Source organism: Erpetoichthys calabaricus, chromosome 5 (genome assembly GCF_900747795.2).
Source record: "Erpetoichthys calabaricus chromosome 5, fErpCal1.3, whole genome shotgun sequence".
NCBI lineage: Eukaryota > Metazoa > Chordata > Cladistia > Polypteriformes > Polypteridae > Erpetoichthys > Erpetoichthys calabaricus.
The window spans coordinates 210,409,634-210,434,004 of NC_041398.2; the positions used below are offsets into that span (position 1 = coordinate 210,409,634).

The following is a 24,371-nucleotide window of genomic DNA, read 5'->3' on the forward strand; positions in this document are numbered from 1 at the left end:
ACCTCCCCCAGGATGCTAGATGGCAGCCCCCCTGGGTTGCAGCGGTGCCTCGGACCACGCAGGGCTTCATGGGAGTTGGAGTTTGGAGCAGCCCTGTTGGGATCCGCAGGAGCTGCTGAGCGCTTATGGGCAGTTCTTCCGTCACACCTGGAAGTGCTGCTGGAAGCTAGGTCATCGAGCATCTGGAGAACTTCTGGGTGGGCTATAAAAGGATCCAGCAGCCACTACTTGAGGAGCCAGAGTCAGGAGGAGGAAGAAGACTAAGCTTAACCAGAGGAGTGCAGGAGAAAGAAAAGAAAGAGAAAGAAGGAAAAGTACTGTGCGGTGCTTGTGCTGAGACTATGTTGTGCCTGTGGGAAACAGGGAAGGCGTTTCCCACAGGGTAAAAAAGAAAAATGGTGTGTGCCTTGAACTTGTGTCCCACGCTTGTCTGTCAGGTTCAGGCAGCTGTGCCAGCCTGGTGGTCCACAACACATTTACATGTCATGGCGCACGGACTTGCTATTTTTTTTATAGTATTTCACATGACCAACATAACATCCATCCATTTTCCAACCCGCTGAATCCGAACACAGGGTCACGGGGGTCTGCTGGAGCCAATCCCAGCCAACACAGGGCAGGAACCAATCCTGGGCAGGGTGCCAACCCACCGCAGGACACACACAAACACACCCACACACCAAGCACACACTAGGGCCAATTTAGAATCGCCAATCCACCTAATCTGCATGTCTTTGGACTGTGGGAGGAAACCGGAGCGCCCGGAGGAAACCCACGCAGACACAGGGAGAATATGCAAACTCCACGCAGGGAGGACCCGGGAAGCGAACCCAGGTCCCCAGATCTCCCAACTGCGAGGCAGCAGCGCTACCCACTGTGCCACCACCAACATAACAACCTGTTGTAAATAATACACTTGGAAAAAGATATTAGTTTATCTTTAAACTTTTAATTTTTCTCCATAAAAGATGCATAAAAAGTAACTATTTTAGAAACAGTGACAGAATCTTTACATTATATACAGATGTAAAAAAAAAAAAAAAAAAATGGTATTCACAACTTCATTTTGAAATAAAATAACACCTCCACACCCATTCAAGTAAAGTTCCAAATATCAATACTCATATGCATTTTATGGCATTTACAACGGCACGGATTACAATACAAAACCAAGAAAAAGCATCAATGTGAGCCGGTCTTTATGGTGTTGTGTGCAAGTGAACGTAACAAACATGAAGTTTAAAGTGTGTTTGTGACAGAAAACTCAAATGTGTGCAAAACAGCAACATGGAAACGAGAACAAAAGAAGTTCCAAAGGACATGTAGAGTTTTACCGAGCTGCACAAATGTGTGTGAAGTGAATAAACAGAACTAGTTATGGCAGATAAGACAACTGTAATCTTACATCTTTTATACAGATTATTCTATCAATTTGTAAATGTTTAAAGAAGTAAATCGCTTACCAATACCCAGCAGGATTTCATGATCACTTGTAAAGGTTTGGATTTAAACAAGATGGTCATCTAAGGATTGACGACAAAACAGACTTGATGGCCACTCTGCATTTACAGCAGGATTTCAAAGTACAGTGATTATTAAATATATCAATCATACTGCAGGAGTCTTAATACAAATCTAATTTCAATAAACGTTTTCCTGCACAATTAATGTGCTACAGAACCAAGCATGGAGGACTCTGCATGCTACGAGTGAACACCAATCCCTTGGATTTTACATGGATATTTAATGTCCGGTTCAGTGGGAATTCTGGGAAATGAGACGTCTTCACATAAGTCCATACTGCTGTGAAATTCAGACTTTCATTATTAGCACATACACATGAAATGTAGAAACCACTGAAATCCAATGAATAATGTAAATTATAAGCTTTTATCTAGAGCTGAAGCCTTCAAGTCAACGTTTGGCTTATTGTACTATTTTGGTTGCTTATAAAAGCCACCAAGTATTCCAAAAAATATTCAGTTTTGGCATTGAAAGGCTGATTTTATGTACTAAAAATGGATCCATAAAATACTACAGTGTGCATTTTAAATTCTGAAGCATCAGCTTCTTCATACACAGGGTAGTGATTTAAAACAAATCACTTTTGGAGGAATGCTACTGTAAAAGGTTAACTATTAAAACAAGTTTAAATAATTCAGGGTAGTAAAAGCATTGTGGGCCGAATTCCAAACTTGTTTTAGGTGAATTTGAATTGTAAGAATCTAACTTTTAAAGCCAACTGATGATTTTAGTGTCTTCATCCACTTTTTCTAAAACGAGATTAAAAAGGGACTTAAAAATAAAACTCTTAAAAGAAATAAAACTAAACATGAACTCGTCCTGAATCGTACCACCAGCGTCCTCTGAACCTGCACAATGCTCTTGCTGAAACGAGTCGAAATTCGGAGCATTTCCAGACCCCAGGCTGCCAATTTTGTGAAAAGACCCCAGCCCTGCTGCTGTGCTAAAAGCTGAAGAGGCCTCTGTAGCTCAGCCGACACTTGATGCCCCAGATGTTCCTACTGTTTTTGCCACCTGTAGTGGGCCGGGCAATGGTGGTGAAGGGGCAGGTGTTGATTTTAATGCGAGGAAGGCTGTTCCACAAAACAGGAAGATGCACATCTTGTACAATCCCAAATACTTCAAGAGTTTTCAAGCTGTGGCACTTCTCAAAATCTCTGAAATGAAAGCACGAAAAATAACCAAAAAATTAATCGTTCATCTTTTAGTTTTCATTTTCAGATTAAAATATATCCATCAGTTTTGGTGAAATCTTGCATATATCCCTCAAAACAGACTTCAGCATAAACAAATAAATTAAATCTCATTTATAGCAGTGTGTTGGCATAGTGGCTACAGCCAGTGCTGCACAAATCGAGTAGGCCGATGTCCGGGTGCGTTTTCCATTTTTTCCTCTCCCATCCCAAACATATGTGTGTTGGGTTAACTGGAGACTCTGAACTGGTTTGGTGTGCCCTGTGGCGGACTGGCTCTCTCTCCAGGCCTTTGTCCTACCCAGTATCTGATGTTGCCAGGCATTCCCCACTGACAATGTCCTGGGTTAAGCAGATGTGAAAATGTCTTACATTTTAGCTTAACATTAAAATACAATTCCTTTTATTGATGAAAACGGATCCAATTTTTGTCAAAGATTTCTGTGTTAATGTCACCTAACATTTACTGTCTTGCAGTAAAAATGCTGAATGCAAAAAAAAAAAAAAAATATATGATTTCATCTTATAAATGAGCCTGCTCCAGATTTTGTTTTTCCTGTAATGCAGGAAGTGTTGGAAGGCACTCGCTGCCTACCAGATTCTTCTGCTTGAAAATGTTGACACAGAAACCCCAACTTGGTCAGCCATTTATAAATATGAAGAACATCAAATAATGACAATAAAGATCTATCTATCTCTATCTATCTATCTAATTGAATTCTGCAAACTTGTATTGAACTCATCTTTGTAAAAGGCAAAGCTCAGAAAATGGTAAAAAAAAGAGGAGCATGAAAGACGTATTCTAATACACAAAATCTTTAAACAGCATACAAAGTTATTTTCTTACAAATACATAATTCTAATGGGTATCTAAAAAATAGCAGGGTGGGTGGAATATACAGTAGACTCTATCCTTATAATTAAACTTAATGGCTTAATGAGAATGTGCTGCAATTTATGGAAAATTGTATATTTCCAGGTAATAACTGAAAGTGTTAAAAAACAAACACATTACCATCTACACGATAATCAAATAAACAGGGAAAGGGAATGGCATCCTTCACACATTCTGCTGAAGGTCATCATGATTCAGTATTCACGTGGCTGTTTTGATACATGGTAATAATTGACCAGCCTGAGAGTAGATAATATTTGGGAAAACAGTGATGGGAATCGGACCACAAGACGGATTAAAACGTTCTCGCGGTCTGTAAGCCCACAAGCCAAACGCTCACATGCAGTCATGCTTGTAGTATTTCAGGAAATAGGTGTTGGTTATTGAGAGTCCATGTCTCATTTATCTTCAAGTAATGACTGTCTGCAAAATGCAAAGTGTTTGCTACAAAATTTTAAATATATTTAATAAATGTGTTAATCACATTAATCAGGTGAACATTTTCCACAGGGTCTTTGATCCACCTCTCCCCTTTACAAGATATGAAAGTTGAATTTTCTATTTACTCCTGGTGCATTTCTGTAACTGTCCTGCTAACGGTGGCAAGCTTTATATATTATTGTGGTGGACGGCTGGGACACCTAGAAGGACCGGGAGAGAGGCAATACCTCCCTTGGGCCATGAGAGGGCAGCCACCCTGGTCTGTATCGGGGCCATGGGATCAGAGCTTAGAAGCTCAACCTTGTTGGGGACCGTGGCCACCACTAGGGGGCATCTGGATGATTACAGAGCCTTGGACTGCAGCACTTCCACCACACCAGGAAGTGCTGCCGGAAGATCATTACGGAGCACATCCAGGGCATTATAAAAGGGGCCGCCTCACTCCATTAGATGGGCCGGAGTCTGGAGGAGGAAGAGGACGGAACTTGTGAGGAAAAGAGTAGAGGCAGCAGAAGAATTGAGAGACACAAAAGGAAAGAAGGGACTGTGAGCAGTTTGTGGCTGTTTAATGCATTGTGTGGTGGTGTAAAGGCAAGAAGGAAAATAAATGTGTGTGTTTTTTGGACATTATATATATATATATATATATATATATATATTATATATATATATATATATATATATATATATATATATATACACACATATACACATACATACAGTGGTGTGAAAAACTATTTGCCCCCTTCCTGATTTCTTATTCTTTTGCATGTTTGTCACACAAAATGTTTCTGATCATCAAACACATTTAACCATTAGTCAAATATAACACAAGTAAACACAAAATGCAGTTTGTAAATGGTGGTTTTTATTATTTAGGGAGAAAAAAAAATCCAAACTTACATGGCCCTGTGTGAAAAAGTAATTGCCCCCTGAACCTAATAACTGGTTGGGCCACCCTTTGCAGCAATAACTGCAATCAAGCGTTTGCGATAACTTGCAATGAGTCTTTTACAGCGCTCTGGAGGAATTTTGGCCCACTCATCTTTGCAAAATTGTTGTAATTCAGCTTTATTTGAGGGTTTTCTAGCATGAACCGCCTTTTTAAGGTCATGCCATAGCATCTCAATTGGATTCAGGTCAGGACTTTGACTAGGCCACTCCAAAGTCTTCATTTTGTTTTTCTTCAGCCATTCAGAGGTGGATTTGCTGGTGTGTTTTGGGTCATTGTCCTGTTGCAGCACCCAAGATCGCTTCAGCTTGAGTTGACGAACAGATGGCCGGACATTCTCCTTCAGGATTTTTTGGTAGACAGTAGAATTCATGGTTCCATCTATCACAGCAAGCCTTCCAGGTCCTGAAGCAGCAAAACAACCCCAGACCATCACACTACCACCACCATATTTTACTGTTGGTATGATGTTCTTTTTCTGAAATGCTGTGTTCCTTTTACGCCAGATGTAACGGGACATTTGCCTTCCAAAAAGTTCAACTTTTGTCTCATCAGTCCACAAGGTATTTTCCCAAAAGTCTTGGCAATCATTGAGATGTTTCTTAGCAAAATTGAGACGAGCCCTAATGTTCTTTTTGCTTAACAGTGGTTTGCGTCTTGGAAATCTGCCATGCAGGCCGTTTTTGCCCAGTCTCTTTCTTATGGTGGAGTCGTGAACACTGACCTTAATTGAGGCAAGTGAGGCCTGCAGTTCTTTAGACGTTGTCTTGGGGTCTTTTGTGACCTCTCGGATGAGTCGTCTCTGCGCTCTTGGGGTAATTTTGGTCGGCCGGCCACTTCTGGGAAGGTTCACCACTGTTCCATATTTTTTGCCATTTGTGGATAATGGCTCTCACTGTGGTTCGCTGGAGTCCCAAAGCTTTAGAAATGGCTTTATAACCTTTACCAGACTGATAGATCTCAATTACTTCTGTTCTCATTTGTTCCTGAATTTCTTTGGATCTTGGCATGATGTCTAGCTTTTGAGGTGCTTTTGGTCTACTTCTCTGTGTCAGGCAGCTCCTATTTAAGTGATTTCTTGATTGAAACAGGTGTGGCAGTAATCAGGCCTGGGGGTGGCTACGGAAATTGAACTCAGGTGTGATACACCACAGTTAGGTTATTTTTTAACAAGGGGGCAATTACTTTTTCACACAGGGCCATGTAGGTTTGGATTTTTTTTCTCCCTAAATAATAAAAACCATCATTTAAAAACTGCATTTTGTGTTTACTTGTGTTATATTTGACTAATGGTTAAATGTGTTTGATTGTCACACAAAATGTTTCTGATCAACATGCAAAAGAATAAGAAATCAGGAAGGGGGCAAATAGTTTTTCACACCACTGTACATACATACATACATACATACATACATACATACATACATATACACACACAGTATATATTTTGTTTTACAAAAGGTCCTGTAAGCAGAAATGTAAAAGTGACATAACTTACATGAGAGATGCCGGATTTATCTGGTAACAACGACTGAGGCCCAAGTGCTGTAAGGAATTCAGTTGAAGAAAATACTTGAAGCAATCAGCCGTCAAGAGCACATTGTCACTGTAAAGGAAACAGTTTTTTGGTGAAATTATCTTGTAAGATATAAATATAGTATTCTTTTGTAGAACTTTATAAACACTCATTCTGGTCCAAGCTGTGGAAAAATAAAATCACCATAAACATTTAAAGCATAACAGCATTAATTTTCCAAACTTCTTACTTCATATGCAAATCTTTTGAAATCCAAGGTCATTATTATTTTATTATGTAATAAGCAGGCTCACTGTATATATAAATAAATCAAGTAAGTATTCAGACCCCTTCACTTTTTAAACATTGTGTCATGTGGCGGCCTTTAGCTAAAATCATAAACCCCTTACACTCCCAAGCATCACTCAATACTGCAGAATGACCAAGTGAAAACAGGATTTTGGAAATGTCTGCAAAGTTATTAAAAATTTAAAACTGACATATTACATTAATTCAAGCATTCAGACCCTTTCCTCACAGCTTCTCTGGAGCTTAGCCAGAGTGACCAACAGGTTCTTGGTCACCTCTCTTACCACTGCACATCTCCCTCAATTGCTTGTAGTGGTTCAAAACTCCTTCCATTTAAGAATTATGAAGGGCACTAATGCTCTTGAGAACCTTCAACGTTGCAGACATGTTTTTTGTAGCCTTCCCCAAATCTGTGCCTTGGCACAATCCTGTCTCTAAGCTCTGCTGGTAATTCCTTCAACTTCATGATTCAGTTTTTGCTCTGATACACATTAATGGCTGTGGGAACTTCAATGGACAGGTGTGGGCCTTTCCTGCTCATGTCTAATCAGTTGAATTGGCCACAGATGGACTCCAACTGGAGGTGTAGAATCATCTCAATGAAAAGCATAACAGCTGAATACACCTTAGCCAAATTTCTTATACAGGAATAATTCAAAAAGTAAAGGCAATTTGAAAATCATGAGGTAACTGCAACAGATAGAAGTAGACTCAATACAACACATTCACAATGGCTGATAAGTAATTTGAACGTGTACAGCACAGCGCTCTGACATTAGTCTGGTTGAAGCTAAGGTCACATGAACATGGACGTGATGCTGCAGGACTGCCCCAATGTTCAGCAACATACCGTCATGAGGTTTGCAAAAATTCCTAAAATCTTGGTTTTGCTTCGTCATTCTGGGGTAATACGTGTTATCTACCGAGGGAAAACTGAAATCAAACAATTTTAGCACAAGGCTGCATCATAAATTATGAAGAAAACTGAAGGCACTGGCATTGTATGTTAAAGTGGTACACTTTGAACTTTGGTGGAATTTACAATTCTAATTGTATTCTTGATTACAAAAGCAAAATGTTATCCATATTCATAATTGTATTTAATTACATAGGGCATAAGAAATGCTCATGCATGTAAAATAAAAATCCAAAATAAACAGGCCTGGAAAATTGTTTAGTCTCCTGTTCTGATTCCTTACCTGACATCTAAACTTGTAAGATTCAGACATCTCTTCACCAGCACTTCCACATCTGAAATCATAAAACCAAGTTAAGCCCCATGATGTCCTGAAAATATTGCAGCTGAAAACCCCCTAAATGCAGGGACCAAAACTTGTGTTCAGTTTAGGACGTTATGTATCATTAAATGTCATTTCTCCACTGGCTCTGTGAAGTTCTTTTTTTGTGTATCCTGTTTGCAGCTATGACCAGTTTCAGCAGAAACAGTCAATGCCTGCAGTAGGGTGCTCTACAAAACATGGGTACAGTTAAAGAGGGGACGCAAAACTAAGTCTGGCTTCATAAGTCTGCTTCATAAAGGCACTCTGCCAATGACCGTAAATGTGTATTAACATTTTCAGATTTTATCTTCTGTAATCTGCAACTGGTCTTACAGGTTTAGTAGATAGAAATTACAAATGCAAGGAATATTGTTAATATTCATTTTAATAAACAATTTAAATTCCATTTATTTAATGTTGTGAGCAGCCTACAGGCATAACTTTACTGTTATGTCTGCTTGTAAGACTATAAAAGACACCAAGGGGTGTCTCTGTCATGTGTTCTTATTGTTTATCATGACAAAAATCAAGCTACATTTATAAATTATAGTACAAAACACACACGCACACAACACTTGAATCAGAGAAATGATGGAATAGTCTATCATTCTACAGTGTAGAGGATGTGATATTTTAGGGGTATTGAAAATGGGTAGCAAGAACAGTTCTGTATCAAAACTTTAAGATTATGCCCATGCTATCATAACCCAGTAATATTTGCTATAATCCTAAAGACACACATTACATTAATTGGCAAGTCTAACTAATCTGCCCGACACATATTAGGATACGTGTTCCACTCTCACAGGATTCTACTTTGAAACGGAAGACAGAAATCTTGACCAACGAATGAGGGGAAGAGGAAAATTCCTAAACTTGTTCAAGCTAACAGAAAGTCCAGGAATTCTCAAATAGCAGCTCTTTTCAACAACGGTGTGCAGAAGGGCATCTCTGAACAAACAACAACACGCCATCATACAATTCAATTCAAAAGCGCAATCCACTGCGAAGGCACTCCCTGTTTGTGAACTACTTTCATACTAAAGATTTATTTAACATGCAGCTTGCATGTTGTGAGCATGTGACAGGATGATTTGACTTGTGGGTAATGCGATACAAGTAATAAGGGATTTTTTTCTTGGACGTTTCTGATATTGTTTGCTGGTCACCATTTGGTCCCATTCTATCAGAAAGTTTATGTCTGTTCTTCCTGAAAACACAAGATTAAATATTTTCTTAGCCATCTTTACAAACTACATGGGATAAGTAACATATAAAAAATATATATAATTCTAGGGTGGAATATTCCTTTAAAAACTGAGATTTTCCTCATTTTCCAAACATATAAATAAGTTTTAATTAGTATTTAGGGGACATGGTATTTAGAAATCCTAAAGATATTTTGGTCAACAACTATCACCAATTCACAGAAATTTACCTTATATTACCTTGGGTCAACCCTGAACAAATAAGAATGTCACAAAATCTAAAAACAAAATTATGACAGTTTTTTGTGTTCATGGAAATAACCTTTTTAAAAGAGGTGTAAAGAAGTAAAAAATTAACCCTCTTAGCAATTTTATTTAAATATAAAAATATTTTCACTCCACCTTTTCCACAGACTGTTTATTGCTGCAGGAGACTTTTACTGCATTAGGACCAGTGGTCAAATAACATTTGTAGGTCCACAGTATTTTAGTCATCCTCAGCTTTATTCACAGCAAGGAACGAGCCATTCATACAGTAAGAAAAGTAAACAATTCCTTATTTTGCAGCCTTTTTGTCACTCAACAGGCTTTGGAAGGTGTGCGGCTCTTACCATTTCCACACAGGCTTTCTCGGTAGCCGCTTAGGTTCAGCTGGGTCAGACCCTCTGGAAAATTGTTCACAGCAGCTGCTATGTGTTCAGCCTTAAAGGTACACCATGCCAGATTCAACTCCTTGAGGCTTTTATGGACAACAAAAGCAAGAATATAAAAAAAAAAAAACCAGTTAAATAGCCAGGCTATAATGTAAGCAAGCAGTACACACCATCAAAGGTGAAGTCTCACAAAGTCTGGAGATTAAAGATATCAAAACTACCTGGCACAGAATACTTTCAATTGTAAGCTAACAGATGAAATCCACCATTATGAACTGCTTAATCCTCACCGTGGTCATAGGGAACCTAACCTACTTAGCTATATGGTGTGCATTGGGTGAGAAGGACTAAAAAGAGTGGCTGAATTAGAATTAAGGGTGGCACTCCATTGCTAGCACACACGTAACTGAAAAGAGTCATTATGTTAATGAAAAATAGCTTATCCATCCAATTACTAGTACTCCTAAATGCCACCTTTTGTAAAGGAACTTTTGTTGAAATAGCAAGTGCCTGAGGAGATACCATGCATTTTTAATGAGAGTTTCAGTGACAAAAGTCTGTTGCATTTAGAGCTCAGGATCAACAAGGTAATCACAATACGCGTCATGGAAGCAGTGGCATGGCTGTACACAAGTGCTGTGTGTGTGTCCCAAAGTGTATGTAAAAATAAGAAATAGCATAAACTTAATTAGGGCGGCACGGTGGCACAGTGGGTAGCGCTGCTGCCTCGCAGTTGGGAGACCTGGGGACCCGGGTTCGCTTCCCGGGTCCTCCCTGCGTGGAGTTTGCATGTTCTCCCCGTGTCTGCGTGGGTTTCCTTCTGGCGCTCCGGTTTCCTCCCACAGTCCAAAGACATGCAGGTTAGGTGGATTGGCGATTCTAAATTGGCCCTAGTGTGTGCTTGGTGTGCGGGTGTGTTTGTGTGTGTCCTGCGGTGGGTTGGCACCCTACCCGGGATTGGTTCCTGCCTTGTGCCCTGTGTTGGCTGGGATTGGCTCCAGCAGACCCCCGTGACCCTGTGTTCGGATTCAGCGGGTTGGAAAATGGATGGATGGATGGATAAACTTAATTACACTTCAGATAGCCACAAGATCATTTAGTGGCTACATGACTGTAAGCGTTTTTCAAACTTTGTCATAAAAAACCTGACCATCCTGGGCACAAAGTGTTCTCACCTCTATAATCTGCCAAAAAGTACTACAACATCTACAGCATCAAGAAGAGGTTTGACACAAAAACTTAGCACCCTGAACACCTGATTGTTCCGTTTTAAGTTGTGATCAATCTAATATCGTAGTGTTTGTAACATACACTTAATGAGAACTGCTCATTAACACCACCAATAGCCTGTTCTTTCATGGAGCCAATCATCTGGCTGCACATCACGAGGACATGGCCAACTGGAATAAGCAAAAACTAAGCCTAAATTTGGTGTAACAAGATGTATAATCTAAGCAGCTTTGACCACTGCATAATTAGTGACAGCAGATACGATGGTTCTAGCATGTTAGAAACAGCTGCCTTCCTGGGATTGCCACCCACTAAAGTCTGGAGAGAATGGTGAAATAAAGTAACATATCTACTGAGTGGCAGTTCTTTGAACAAAAACCCTTTGTTAATGTGAGAGGTCAGAGGAGAATTCCTAAACTTGTTCAAGCTCACAGAATGGCCAGGAATAATCACATAGCAGCTCTTTTCAACAATGGTGTGCAGAAGGCCATCTCTGAACAAACAACATGCCACACTAGGAAACAGACGGACTACAGCAGCAGGCTGAACGCCACTCTCCTCAGCTAAGGACAAGACGAGGAGGTGAAAATGGAGATTTGATCACCAAAGCAGACAAATGTGTGAACTAAACTCTATGATTGCACACATTAACAAGTATTCAATGGGTTTGAAGAGGTGAGGCTAACCCCCTTCCTTTTTTTCCCCCCATTTCTTTTGTTGTTCCTTCGCTACTGTAACTATATATGTTAATAGTAATGAAGAGTTTTCTGTTTTAGTTCACTGTTCTATGTAATTTCCATGTATTAACTTTCCCTTTAATTAATGTTTTGGGTAACATTGATTAAAAGAGATAATCTCATTGTTGTGCGATTATGTAATATACAATGTTAGTGTTGTTTTCCTCTGTACATCAGATTGCCTACCTTTTAATTAAATTCAGTTATTAAAAAAAACTAAACAAATGAAAATAATAGGAATGTGCCCCTGGTATGACAAATCCCGATTTTTTGCTGTTACATGCAGCTGGTAGGAACACCACGAAATAGTGGCTCCATCTTGTCTGTGTTATGGTACAGGCTGATGATGTTGGTAATCTACTCTGAACTTGGCAAACATTAGACCTCTCCACACACACTTAATGTAATTTGAATGTCATAACCTGCCTAAGCATCGTTTCCATAGATTTCAGATGCTACCTATTTACAAATGATAGTTCCATCAGGATAATATCCAATACTGCAAAGCACAGCCCACCTCAAACTTGTGCTACAAACACGACACTAACTTCATTTTACTCCAGTGGCCTGCACTGTCCCCATATCTCAATCCCAATTTATTTTATTTTGGATGAGGTGGAGCGAGAGGTTTATGGGATGATTATGTGGCCAAAAATCACAAAAATGGGTGATGCTGCCGAGTCAGGACAGGCAAAAACATCCCTAGGGAATGTTTGTAGCCCCTTCCTGAATCCATGCCTCGACAAAAGCACACTATTCTGGAGGTGAAAAATAATTCTGTGTTGCACATTTGTGTATGTTGGATTTTTTTCCATATTTTAAAAGGTAGGTACACCTTTATATACAGTAATTGTCAAAGTATTTTCTGACACACTTGGTTCCATGCAAGGTTGAGAGGGCCAGATAATACCCTAGCAACATCCATCCCTGGCCACCCATCCACCACCACTTAATCAAGTATGGCTGATTTACACTTGCCAATTAAACCAATATACATGTGCCCAAAGATACAGCCAATTGACACTTCGTTCTATTGAGGGCAGCTAAAAAAATGTCATCTCTTAGTACAGTGAGTTCTGTACTTAGCAGAATTAAAATTTCTTCTGAAAAAGTCAGCGATTCCCAGTGTTTTAGGAAAATAAAAAAATACGTGTTCTTCACAGCTGCAGGCTGAGTCAAAGATGCACTGTTCAGTCAAAGAACAACCGAAAAGCTTGATATTTCAAAGTGACTTTTGAGAACTTGTGCACTTATTTAATCTACCCCTCTTAATTTGTGGTGCCCCTGCAGCAACACAGGCTGATTACTGCAGAAATACAATGTGGCTAGTGAAACACTTTGCTACATTAAAGGCCGATTCCTGACTTATGTCCTTTGCGGTTAGAATTAACTCTAGCTACCTATGACCAAGGGCTAGATAAGTAGGATAAAAAATGAATAGATGGAGTTTCTAATCTTTAAACTTAAATTTTAATAATTAATGATGGTAATAAATTATTTAAAATAATCCATCCTTTCACAAAGCAGGTAAATTCTGAAAGCAAGTACCTTAATACCAATTTCTTACCAGGAACAGTGCTGTAACATCTCCTTCAAAGACTCAGCAGAAAAGCCTGAACATCCTGACAGGTTTAGTTGCGCCAGCTCTGTGTTTTGTGCCAGTGACCTGTAGAAGAGTAAAAGGAGTACGATATTTTTTTCTCCCCCTACTAGTGGAAAGACCGTAAGTAATGAAAATGGTTTTCTTACTTTTATTACTGACAAAATGCTAACAGGTTGGCCAAAACACTAGCTGGCACCTTTTCAGACAATCAAAATAAGTCCTAGTAACTGACAGAATGTTTCACATCCTCCTTCACTCACACAAGACCAATTTAATGTTAATGATAAACTGTATATTACAGAGTGCACAGGTTTGAAAACTGGGAGAAACACAGTTCCATACAAACACCAGTTAGAGTGCGCCCTGTCAGGAATCAAACTGTGCTGTACAATGGTACCAATAAGAATGCGGGACTAACTGTGGCATAGTACCAGCCACCAATATTCAAATATATTTGAATTTACTTATGTGTTTTTTTACTTTAATTAGTACTTTTTCTTGTGGTGCATCTGCAAAGCGTTAATAGCTTAGGACTCATACTGTTATGTAAATACTGCAACCTTCAAATGAAAGTGATACTTGAAAACACAGGCATCCGCAGAATCCAGATTTTCTGGGTATACAACGTTGTGTGATCAAACAAAGTAGAACTGGACACACTTGGCACTGCATGTAACAGGCATATGAAAGCCGGACAAAAATTGGCGATTGAATAAATTATTTTATTTTTAAATTGGTGAATTCCAAGATAATTTTCAGTAAAGAAACTTTTTAAAGCTGTTTAAAATATTTCAAGCCCGTTTTTTCCTGAGAACCACTCTGTTAGCTTTGTAACATTTGTTATTGTAAGATTTATATTAGCATCATTAGCTGGTAAACAAACAAAAAAAACCCAGAGTGAGTTAAATTGATTCAACTTTCTAAATGTCACAATGTCCTGGGACTTTAGACAAAAAAAGGGACAGATCTGTACAATTAAACTGTAGGAGTTGTCTGTTTTACTTTAATCCATTATTCAATAACTCTTGTAAAAGCAGCCTTTATTGTTCAGTTTTCTTACATGAGTGTTTGGACTTTGATATTGTCAAGTATGTGTACAAATTCAGACTCAGAAAAAATTAATAGATTGATGTTACTTGGTCAATTAATTGTGACTGAGAACTTGCATTACATTCTTTAATGTACCAATCAAATATATGATACAGTGATCAGCCACAACATTAAAAGCAATGACAGGTGAAGTAAAAAACATTGATTATTTCTTTACATTGGCTCTGGTCAAGGGGTGGGATACATTAGGCAGCAAGTGTACAGTCAGTTCTTAAAGGTGATGTGTTGGAAGCTGGAAAAATGAGCAAACATAAGGATCTGGGCAACTTTGACAAGGGCCAAATCGTGATGGACAGACAACTGGGCCAGTGCACCTTCAAAAAGCAGGTCTTGTGGTATGTTCCCATTATGCAGTGGTTAGTACCTACCAGAGGTGGTCTAAGAAAGGACAAACGGCAAACTGTCGACAGGGTCATGGGCACCCATGGTTCATTGATGCGCATGGTGAGCTGGTTAAAAAAATGGATATCGATGTTCAAACAGACATATGTAGATGTCCCATCAGAGAATGAATGCAAAGCCTCCGTTCCTTATCAGGACTGTGTAGGACATGGTTTTGGACTTGTGCACGTTTTCTTTTTAAGATGCGTTACTATGATGCTGTAGCACTGTTGAGACATTTTTGTATGTAATTTTTACTCACACGTATTGTTTAGCCTTCTGAAGTAATACACCCACTCATGAATGCAGTACCGACTTTTACTCTGTACTACTGATACTATATATAAATAAATAATAATAAAAAAAAAACCTAGTATGTTATGTTTTCGGCATTCTGATATTGACTTGGCATCAAAGAATAGATTCTTGCAACATCCCTATTAAAAAGGGATTTTCTGGAACAGATTAGTAGTATAAAGCAGGGGAAGCATGCAAATACAATTTATTAAAAATTCAAGAAAAATATCTTTTACTTTTGGCATACTCACAGCATGACTTGGTCAGAAAGAACAAGTCCCTCTAAACTCAGGTTCTGGAGTCGATGGCAATGGCCAATAATGTCCTCCAGCACTGTAGTGCTTACCGTGCAATTTGAGAAATCTGCATGCTGAAGACGAAATGGACTGCAAAACCAAAAAAAGAAATTGATAAAGATGACACTGGAAAGCTGCAGAATTTACTTCCATTTCAAATATCAAGAATGCCAACTTACCAGGAATCTCTTAACAAAGGCTTGCCTATACAGGTTCTTGGGCAGCGTAATGCAACTATTCCAGCATTCAGTGCCTGATGGAGAGGATGTGCCAGTAGGGACTTTCCAGTCAAGTCAATGCTGTGCCACAGAAATTCATCAAATCTTAGGAAAAGCAGACACAGGTATAATTGTCACTTGGGCAATCTACTTCAGAGATGTGGGAAACCTTGATCTAAGAAATCTACATTTGCTGTTACCAGTTTGTTAATCTGACAACAGCTGTGAGTTATATCTATCCAATCTTTTATTTTCAAACCAGTTAATCTAATCCATAGCCACTGAGACAATTCTGGCAAGTTAGGATTTAAGACAAGAACCAATCCTGCCGATGATAGTGTATGGGCCCTGCAAATGCTATCACTCAAACTCTGGGAACCAAAGTTATTAAGTAACCTATCCTACACATCTTTGGGATGTAAAATAAAATGGGAGTACTACTAAGGAGAAAAAACAAAAAACACAAAGACATGGGAATCAAGTGTAAACTACCACAAAGACTGACTATGGTGGGATTATAGCTCATCTTTAAAAGCTGTGAAATAGCAACCCTAACAACCACTGTATGCCCGTCAATCCTTAATGTTAAGTGAATTAAAATAACTATACAGTATAATAAGATTGTCACAGCTCACTGTTTGCAATCTTGTAAATAAGTGGTTCTTTCTGAAATTCAGAAAAAATGAATATTGTTGTGATAGCTTCAATTGCACAGATCTAATTTTTGCATTTTTCACCCACTTTCTTAATAGACAAGTGGAAACAATAATTAAAGCTAATTATTATTAAGCACAGAAAAAGTACCTGTGTATGTTACAGAACCGTTCACCACTAATATTTAGCAAATACTTTTGTGCCACTGACCATGAAAAGCATAACTAAATGCAAGGTGGGGAGATAGGTCTCCAATTCAAACGCGCAATCTTGTATGAGTGTGCTGTCATAGAGCACAGGTTTATTTAACAATATTTTATCAAAGATGCACATTTGGGATGTTGTAAGCATCTCTGACTACCTGCCATTTGGAATATGTGACAAAATTAATTTGAGATTTTTCATGGATGCTTTGATATTGCTTGCTGGTGCTCAAAATCAATCCCAAATCAAGCCCACAGAATCTGGAATTTGTCTCTGTTCTCCATAAGAACAGGAGACGAAAAAATGTATAGGCCAGCAATACAAATAAATTTGGGTGGTTAACATACAAAACTTATCATTTTTGAGTGGAGTATTCTTTCATGCAAAAAGATTCAATTTCTTGATGTCCCTGCTCAAATTCCGAACAGTGATAAGTGACATATAGAACCCCGATACAAAGTTTTAGGATATGGTTATTTTGGCCACTGTACATTGCATATTTTCACGTGACATACTAGATTTTTGGAAGGAAAGAGTTGATTCAATGCATTAAGAATATATAGGAAGTTTTTTAAAACCCTATATGACAAATTTGTTCTGCATTTCTTTAGACAAGAAAGACAGATGTTTCGAGGTAAGATAGTTATATTCGGTAATCATGAGGCTAGAGAGTGGCGACAAGTGGCATGCTGATTAGCACATGCAAGTAGGAATTTCACTGCACTCTGTACACGTGAAAATAGTGAACCTATAAAAATACAGATGCCGCAATATTTTTACACAATCAGTGATCATAAAAAAAAACAACCAACAATATCAACAATAAATAGATAAATTACACAATATCTGAATTCTCTCCTTCAAACTGCTCCAAACACAAACTTACGCTAAGCAATGCCATCGTCGGCACGCACGGGAAACCCTTAGTAGGTCAGCCAGCGGCAAGTGATAAAAAATTCCCAGCAGAAGCTCATCAGGCAAATTGTCCCAGGAAAGCCCTTTAGAATAAAAACAGACAACAAAATTCTTGAAGACACAACATTTTAGTATATAGAAGATAAGAGTTGTAATTTCAATGCTATGTTTGCCTACTTGCACTCAAGGTATTACATTATTTAAAAAATGCATTATCTAAAATTGTGCATAAATGTATCAGAATTTGAACTGTATTAATAATATTAAGTTAATTTATAAAATAAAAATATGCTCCACACAAGACTCTTTTGATATCTGCATTTCATCTTTTTGTGGCTGTGAAAATAATGCATAAATAACTTGACCATGATGCAAGGACAGCACCAGGACAAACTTAGAAGCTGGGCACTGGTTTTTGGCGTGTGGGGATGAGGGGGTGCTGATGTGTGACTACAATACACTAATACACTTAAAGCCTAAATTATTTTCAGTACACTACAAATATATCTTAAAATGCATATGCAACAGATTACAGCAAAGAGAAATTCATCCTGTACAATGCAACGTGGCGGGATCACATTGTTACCTGCCAAAGGCAGAATGTATCAAACATTTGTAAGGTGGCACAGGCAGTTTTTGCTTCTCATTTATTTCTTCAGTAATTGTTGCAAAAATCGTTTGTAATTTTAATTCTTCTCCTAAAGTATTTCCTGACTGGCACAACAAGTACCAAAATACCTTCCTGCATTGCATTTTGAGTTGCTTTCTCTGGCTGCATTTTCAATGTTGTTGGACAGTTATTCTGATACTAAAGTGATTGTTGTAGCAATAAATTCTTGTCAGGTTCACATTAGCTTTTTTATATTTCACCCTTCATTGTTGTACAAATTTCATTGTTTTACAAGCTCTCTTTTCTTTCACCCAGTTGTAATGAAAATGAGTGTATGAACCATCAACACTAAAAATCAAATAAAACATGCTTCATGAATTTTGCAGCTTCTTCAACATTTATAACATTTTCTTTTGTATAAATTTATAAATTGCAGTGAGCGAAAAAGGTATGCCTAGATCGAGACACCAAGAAACAAAAAATGACATGGTCTATTTTGTAGGTTAGTTTCCATACTGGTAATGGCTACCATTGATTATAGTGTTCAGAAACACTAACTACCATACATACACTCAGAATAAAATGTTTAAAATAAATAGAATTGTACCACTTTTAGTTTAGCATTTACCCAGCCTGAAAACAAGCTTAATAACAGTACTGAGGAAAAACACATCAGGATATCACTTGAATATCCACCATTGACTCACCATGTGACTCTTCACTTTGTACATCCAGAGAGTGATTGAAAAGGATGAGAAGATGTTAGGTTAATTAGCGTGATGTGTAGAGTACAAGAGGGAGGGTATGCATAAGCTACTGTAATTTCACCAGGGGTACTGTATTAAAGTTTTGGTCTCCATAGTATAAAAGAGACCTAGTAGTGCTACAGAAAGTCTAGAGAAGACTAGACTAGACTCACTCCAAGACTAAAAGATATGAGTTATGAGGGAACATTGAAGGAGTTACAACTTTTCAATTTAAGCAACCGAGATTAAGAGGTGACATAATAAGTATTTAAAATTACAAAGGAAATTAGTACAGTGAATGCCAGCTGTTACTTTAAAATTAACACAGTGACACAGTCGAACACATGTTAAGGGTAAACTTCACTCAAATTTTACAAAGTTTTTCTTCATACAAAAAAAAAAATAAACAACACAACACCATAGACATGGAACAAATGACCAAATAGTGTAGTAGAGAGTAACATCCTGAGCCAAATTAATAGATTTTTCCCTTCTTTTACCAATACCTTCCTCCAAAGGCAAGTCCCACCACATCATCCCTACTGCAACATCTCCTGCCAGTGGTCCTTACCTCTCACACCATGCAAAGAGGCTGGTCTTGGACTATACAAGTGCTTTTAAGAAAGACCACTTGGACCAACTGCAGTTGTCTGCTTTCTCTGCCTATCAGACAAAGATTAGAGTGGAAGATGCAATCGTCTATCTGCTCCTCAATGGTTATTCCCATCTGGACAAAGCTGGCTACACTGTGAGGTGTGTTTTTCTTTTTTTGTTCCTTTTTTTTCCTCCAGTGTCTTCAATGCCATCCAGCCATGTCTATTAAGGAGTCACTGCTCCATTTTAAGAAATATGGAAACAAAAAAAAATTATTGTAGTGTCCTTTGGGAAAATACTCACTGAGAGATACACAACCTTTACTTTATATAGCACCTTTCTAAAAGGATAACTAAAGCTTTGTTACAAGCTGGTATATTACATGTTGAGACATTATTCCTGATCACTTGCGAGTCCCCAAAGGTTTTTTTCAGCAACCACTTAAGAGCCCTAAAATTGAATTCCCTGGGAAAACAGATTATTAAAGTACCACACACACACATTTCACACTCTTATTCAGCATAGTCTGGTATCTTACCTCTTTCTGCCTCTGGCTTCTTTCTGGGTCTGCGGGCAAGTACAAAAGGGGCAGAGTCATTTTCCTTCCCCTTACAAATTTTTGGACACTTTCGTGGTGGGGACCAACTCTGAATTAGCTCCTGCGGTGTGCATTCATTTTCCAGATTCTCTTTAAGTTGAACTCGTAAAGCGTTTGCTGGATCAACTATTCTTGTAAATCTTGCCACATGACCACTAGAGGATGGCAGCTCTTGCAGGTGTATTCTGCACCCAAAGGAGAAAACAAGGTATAAAGTCATTAGATGATAGCAACTCAGTTGAAATCATTCATAAAATGTATATTTACTACATCACAAAATATACCCATGAGGAGAAACTAATTAAAGGCAAAGCTGGAGCAAAATGGTGTTTTTTAAGACAAAATAGTGCCATCTCATTTGTGTACCTGGCACCAAACTCTGGATGAATTGCATAATATAGCACGAAAATGAAACCAAGTGATTATCGATCTATTCGGCACCAAATCTCTATTCAGCCTGGCTCATTCTCACTAACACCTGATAAGTGTGTACACAGCCCTAGGGTGGTGATCAGTTACCAGCTGTCCTTTAACGACCATGTTGCTATGGTCTATCTGTGTTGCAGGTTCACTCTATACAAAATCTGCACAGTCAGACTGTATCTGACCGAGTATACAGTACAACTCCTGCTGCAGGTTTGGGCTTCTCATGTCAGAACTACTGCAATTTTCTGCTGCCGCGTGTACCGGCCTATGTCACCCAACTGCTGCATAGGATTCAAAATGCAGTGGCACATCCAGCGTTCAACCAACCAAGGTGGGCATATGTCACTCTTTTCAAATCAATAGATTGGCTCCCTGTAGTGGCACAGATTAAGAGTAGTCAGCCCCTATTTATATGAAGACACTTGTGAGGTCTTATGTCCCTTCTGGACTACCCAAGTCTGCTACTGAGCAAAGGCTGGTGATGCCATCTCTGCAAGTCATCAAATCTCAATCCAGACTGTTTGTGTAGAGCCTAGCTGGTGGAACAAGACAACCATCTCCATTTGAACGTTTGACTCCCTCGATATGTTCAAGAAGTATTTGACTCTCGTTTGGTGGATTTCTTTCTAATTGATGTTAGCAGTTGGATTTCTGTAACCTACAAACTATGTTTTGTTCTGAACTCTTAGTGATTAATTGTGTAACCTGCCTTGTAACACTTGATCCCAAACTGTCCCCCATTATGATGTTTATTCAATTATACTGGCCTCTTTAGTTAGTCACTTTGAATAAAAATATCTGCTAAGCAAACGTAAATTGTTTTTCCTTGTGTGTTAAAACACTGGCCACTTTTTAATCTTTGTTGCACTATCCAGTCTTTGCCTCCATTATTTTATTTTTCTGAAACTACAAGTGACTAAGGAGGGCTGGACATGACAGCTACGTATTATGGCACCGAACAATGAGAATGTTTATGGCTACGCAATATTCACTTGTCCCCTTATCATCTGTAACAGTTTGCGGACTACTTTATCTAACACTAAACTTCACTCCTTCATGGCACTAGCTGCTGTATCTGTCTCCAGAAGTCATTACTAAGTGAATTACAAGGCTTGGTTTCCTTGCTGAATGTTAAGCTTGTTGTTTTCCTTCCTTCCATTTAACAACTGTCACACAAGTCTTTTATTAGTGATCTCTTGCTCAGATAGCAATGGTCAGTAATTTCTTCATTAACTTCAGACTAACCAATGCTTGATATCCTTACTGGTGTCTCACAAGCTCTTACATGAAAAAAACAGCAATCAATATCTAGTAACCAAGTAGCATTTCGTTCTTTGTCTGCTGATGACTTCATGCATCCAAGTTTAATGTCTTTACATTAAAAGGATAAAAACCATCAGTGGCATTTTCTTCCTTACTTTATCACTGGTCACTTGCTTAATTATTGCTGAAACTGGTGCTTCCTTGCCTACTGCATCCTTGGGCTTTGGAACATTATATAAAAGGCACAAAGAAAGTATATGCAAATCTACACACTAAGTTAAAATCGACTTTCAAAAATATAACAAAAAAACGCACATCATGATCACCCCGCCCCCAAAAAGAGCTTTGCTGGGCCTCCAAAGTGCTCGCCAGTCTAATCACTGGTTTAGCGAAGCAAGTCAAAGAATAATGTGCAAATGCAACTGAAGCAAATTTTAGAAAAGTATTTCCTCAAAAACTCAGCCTACTTTTGTTGGAGAGTTTTTTTTTTTTTAAAGTGTAGTCGCTTTAAAATGTGCCAGAGACTTGCAACAGCTGATAAAAATCAGTTCTTATTCTAGCAAGACTACACATTTCGGACGTTCGTTGCAATACTCCCGCGAAAAAAACTGCAAAAATCACACACTAACAAACATTTTAACTAAGCAACATTAACTTTACTTAACGATCATAACCGAACCTCCGCATTTCACTGCTAACCTGCCGCGCATAATGGCGCCATACATTATAAGAAACGTGCATAAACTTGTTTCCATTCATGCAACATCTGCTTACCTCTTTTCCTGGGACATAGCTGCATGCATTCAACTAACTGCTTCACGCTATTTTCGTATGTTCTTTCTTTGGAATTAGACAGATTTATTATATTCACGGTGCACAAATCAATACCTCCCGCTTCGCTGCCCGCCTTAAAAAATAAATATGACACGCCAGTTCTAGAACTCGAGTAGAGGAAGTGTTGTCTGATTGGTCGGCAGCCGTTCAATAGCAGGCGTCTCTGACCCGGTGGGCGGAGCCTGAGAAGAACAAACACACCACAAGCCCGCTACTCTAACGTCTCGCAGCCCTTAGATTTTTTTTTCTTTAACACACTTTTTATTGTATCGATATTAAAATATATTAGGAGCACAATTATCCCTTGATGTACTATTGAATAAATTAATAAAATAATAAATGCATTTTTTATTAAAACAAATAAAGAATACATTTACGTACAAGAGTCGCAACTGCCAAACCATTAAATAAAAGAGATTGCAATTAAAAGCTGTCAAGAGAAGATCTGAAGCTCTTTCTCGCTAGTAGAATATAATTTGCAGTACTAGTTTAATATAAATATTTGCACGTAAACACATCTGCAGAATTTGCCATAAAGCATTGTAATTTGAGATTCAAACCGAACGCTCTAAACGAAAAAATAAAATGTAACAGTGCTATACTGTAGGTGTTACTTATATCTTAACGTATTAGTGACAGCTATAAAAAATAAAAAATAATTGCATCACATCAAGATAGCAATATTAATATGCACTTGTTCATTTTCAGAATCCGCTTATTGTATCATTCCAGTCCAGTCTTGGAGCTGCATAACAGCCAGAGAAGGTAAAAATGAATTTCTATGTAACAGTAAGTAACAGAAAATAACAGATTCAATATGTTGTCCTTGTGCTAAAACAAATTAAACGCTTTGAGAAAATCCCATAATCATTTGAAAAAAGGTGTGAGCGTGGGCGCTAATGGGCTGACATCTCATTTGAAGTTTGTTCCTACATAGAAAGAGAGACAGCACTCTAATTGTGCCCAGGGCAATATCTGAGTTTTTACAGAAGCTAAATAAAAAATAAATATTATATTATTACAAACAACAGCCCCAACCTCAAATTCACACCCGAATGATCAAAGAAAGAAGGTCCCTAAGGTTAGCTAGCTAGATAGATAGATAGATAGATAGATAGATAGATAGATAGATAGATAGATAGATAGATAGATAGATAGATAGATAGATAGATAGAACTTCATTTATCCCAAGGGGAAACATTGTTTCTTCACAGAAGTGGAAGATATAAAGGTAAGTGAATATATAAATATATAAATACTTAAATATTATCCATCCATCCATTTTCCAACCCGCCGAATCCGAACACAGGGTCACGGGGGTCTGCTGGAGCCAATCCCAGCCAACACAGGGCACAAGGCAGGAAACAATCCCGGGCAGGGTGCCAACCCACCGCAGGACACACACAAACACACCCACACACCAAGCACACACTAGGGCCAATTTAGAATCGCCAATCCACCTAACCTGCATGTCTTTGGACTGTGGGAGGAAACCGGAGCGCCCGGAGGAAACCCACGCAGACACGGGGAGAACATGCAAACTCCACGCAGGGAGGACCCGGGAAGCGAACCCGGGTCCCCAGGTCTCCCACCTGCGAGGCAGCAGCGCTACCCACTGCGCCACCGTGCTGCCCCATAAATATTATATAAATATTAAATATTATTGGCTTCGATGGTGGGGGAG

The 24,371-nt window shown here is 38.6% G+C and overlaps 1 protein-coding gene across 1 annotated transcript; it reads right to left on the minus strand.

Moving 5' to 3' along the window:
• Positions 1-958: 958 nt before the first annotated feature.
• skp2 (S-phase kinase-associated protein 2, E3 ubiquitin protein ligase) lies at positions 959-22,799 on the minus strand. The gene is made up of 10 exons (XM_028802462.2): positions 22,628-22,799; positions 20,105-20,349; positions 17,588-17,699; positions 15,805-15,948; positions 15,581-15,715; positions 13,506-13,604; positions 9,930-10,057; positions 8,030-8,081; positions 6,504-6,611; positions 959-2,681 (listed from the first exon to the last, which is right to left on the minus strand). The coding sequence occupies exons 1-10, from the start codon at positions 22,654-22,656 to the stop codon at positions 2,468-2,470; spliced, it is 1,266 nt and encodes a 421-aa protein (XP_028658295.2). The 5' UTR covers positions 22,657-22,799; the 3' UTR covers positions 959-2,467.
• Positions 22,800-24,371: the final 1,572 nt, after the last annotated feature.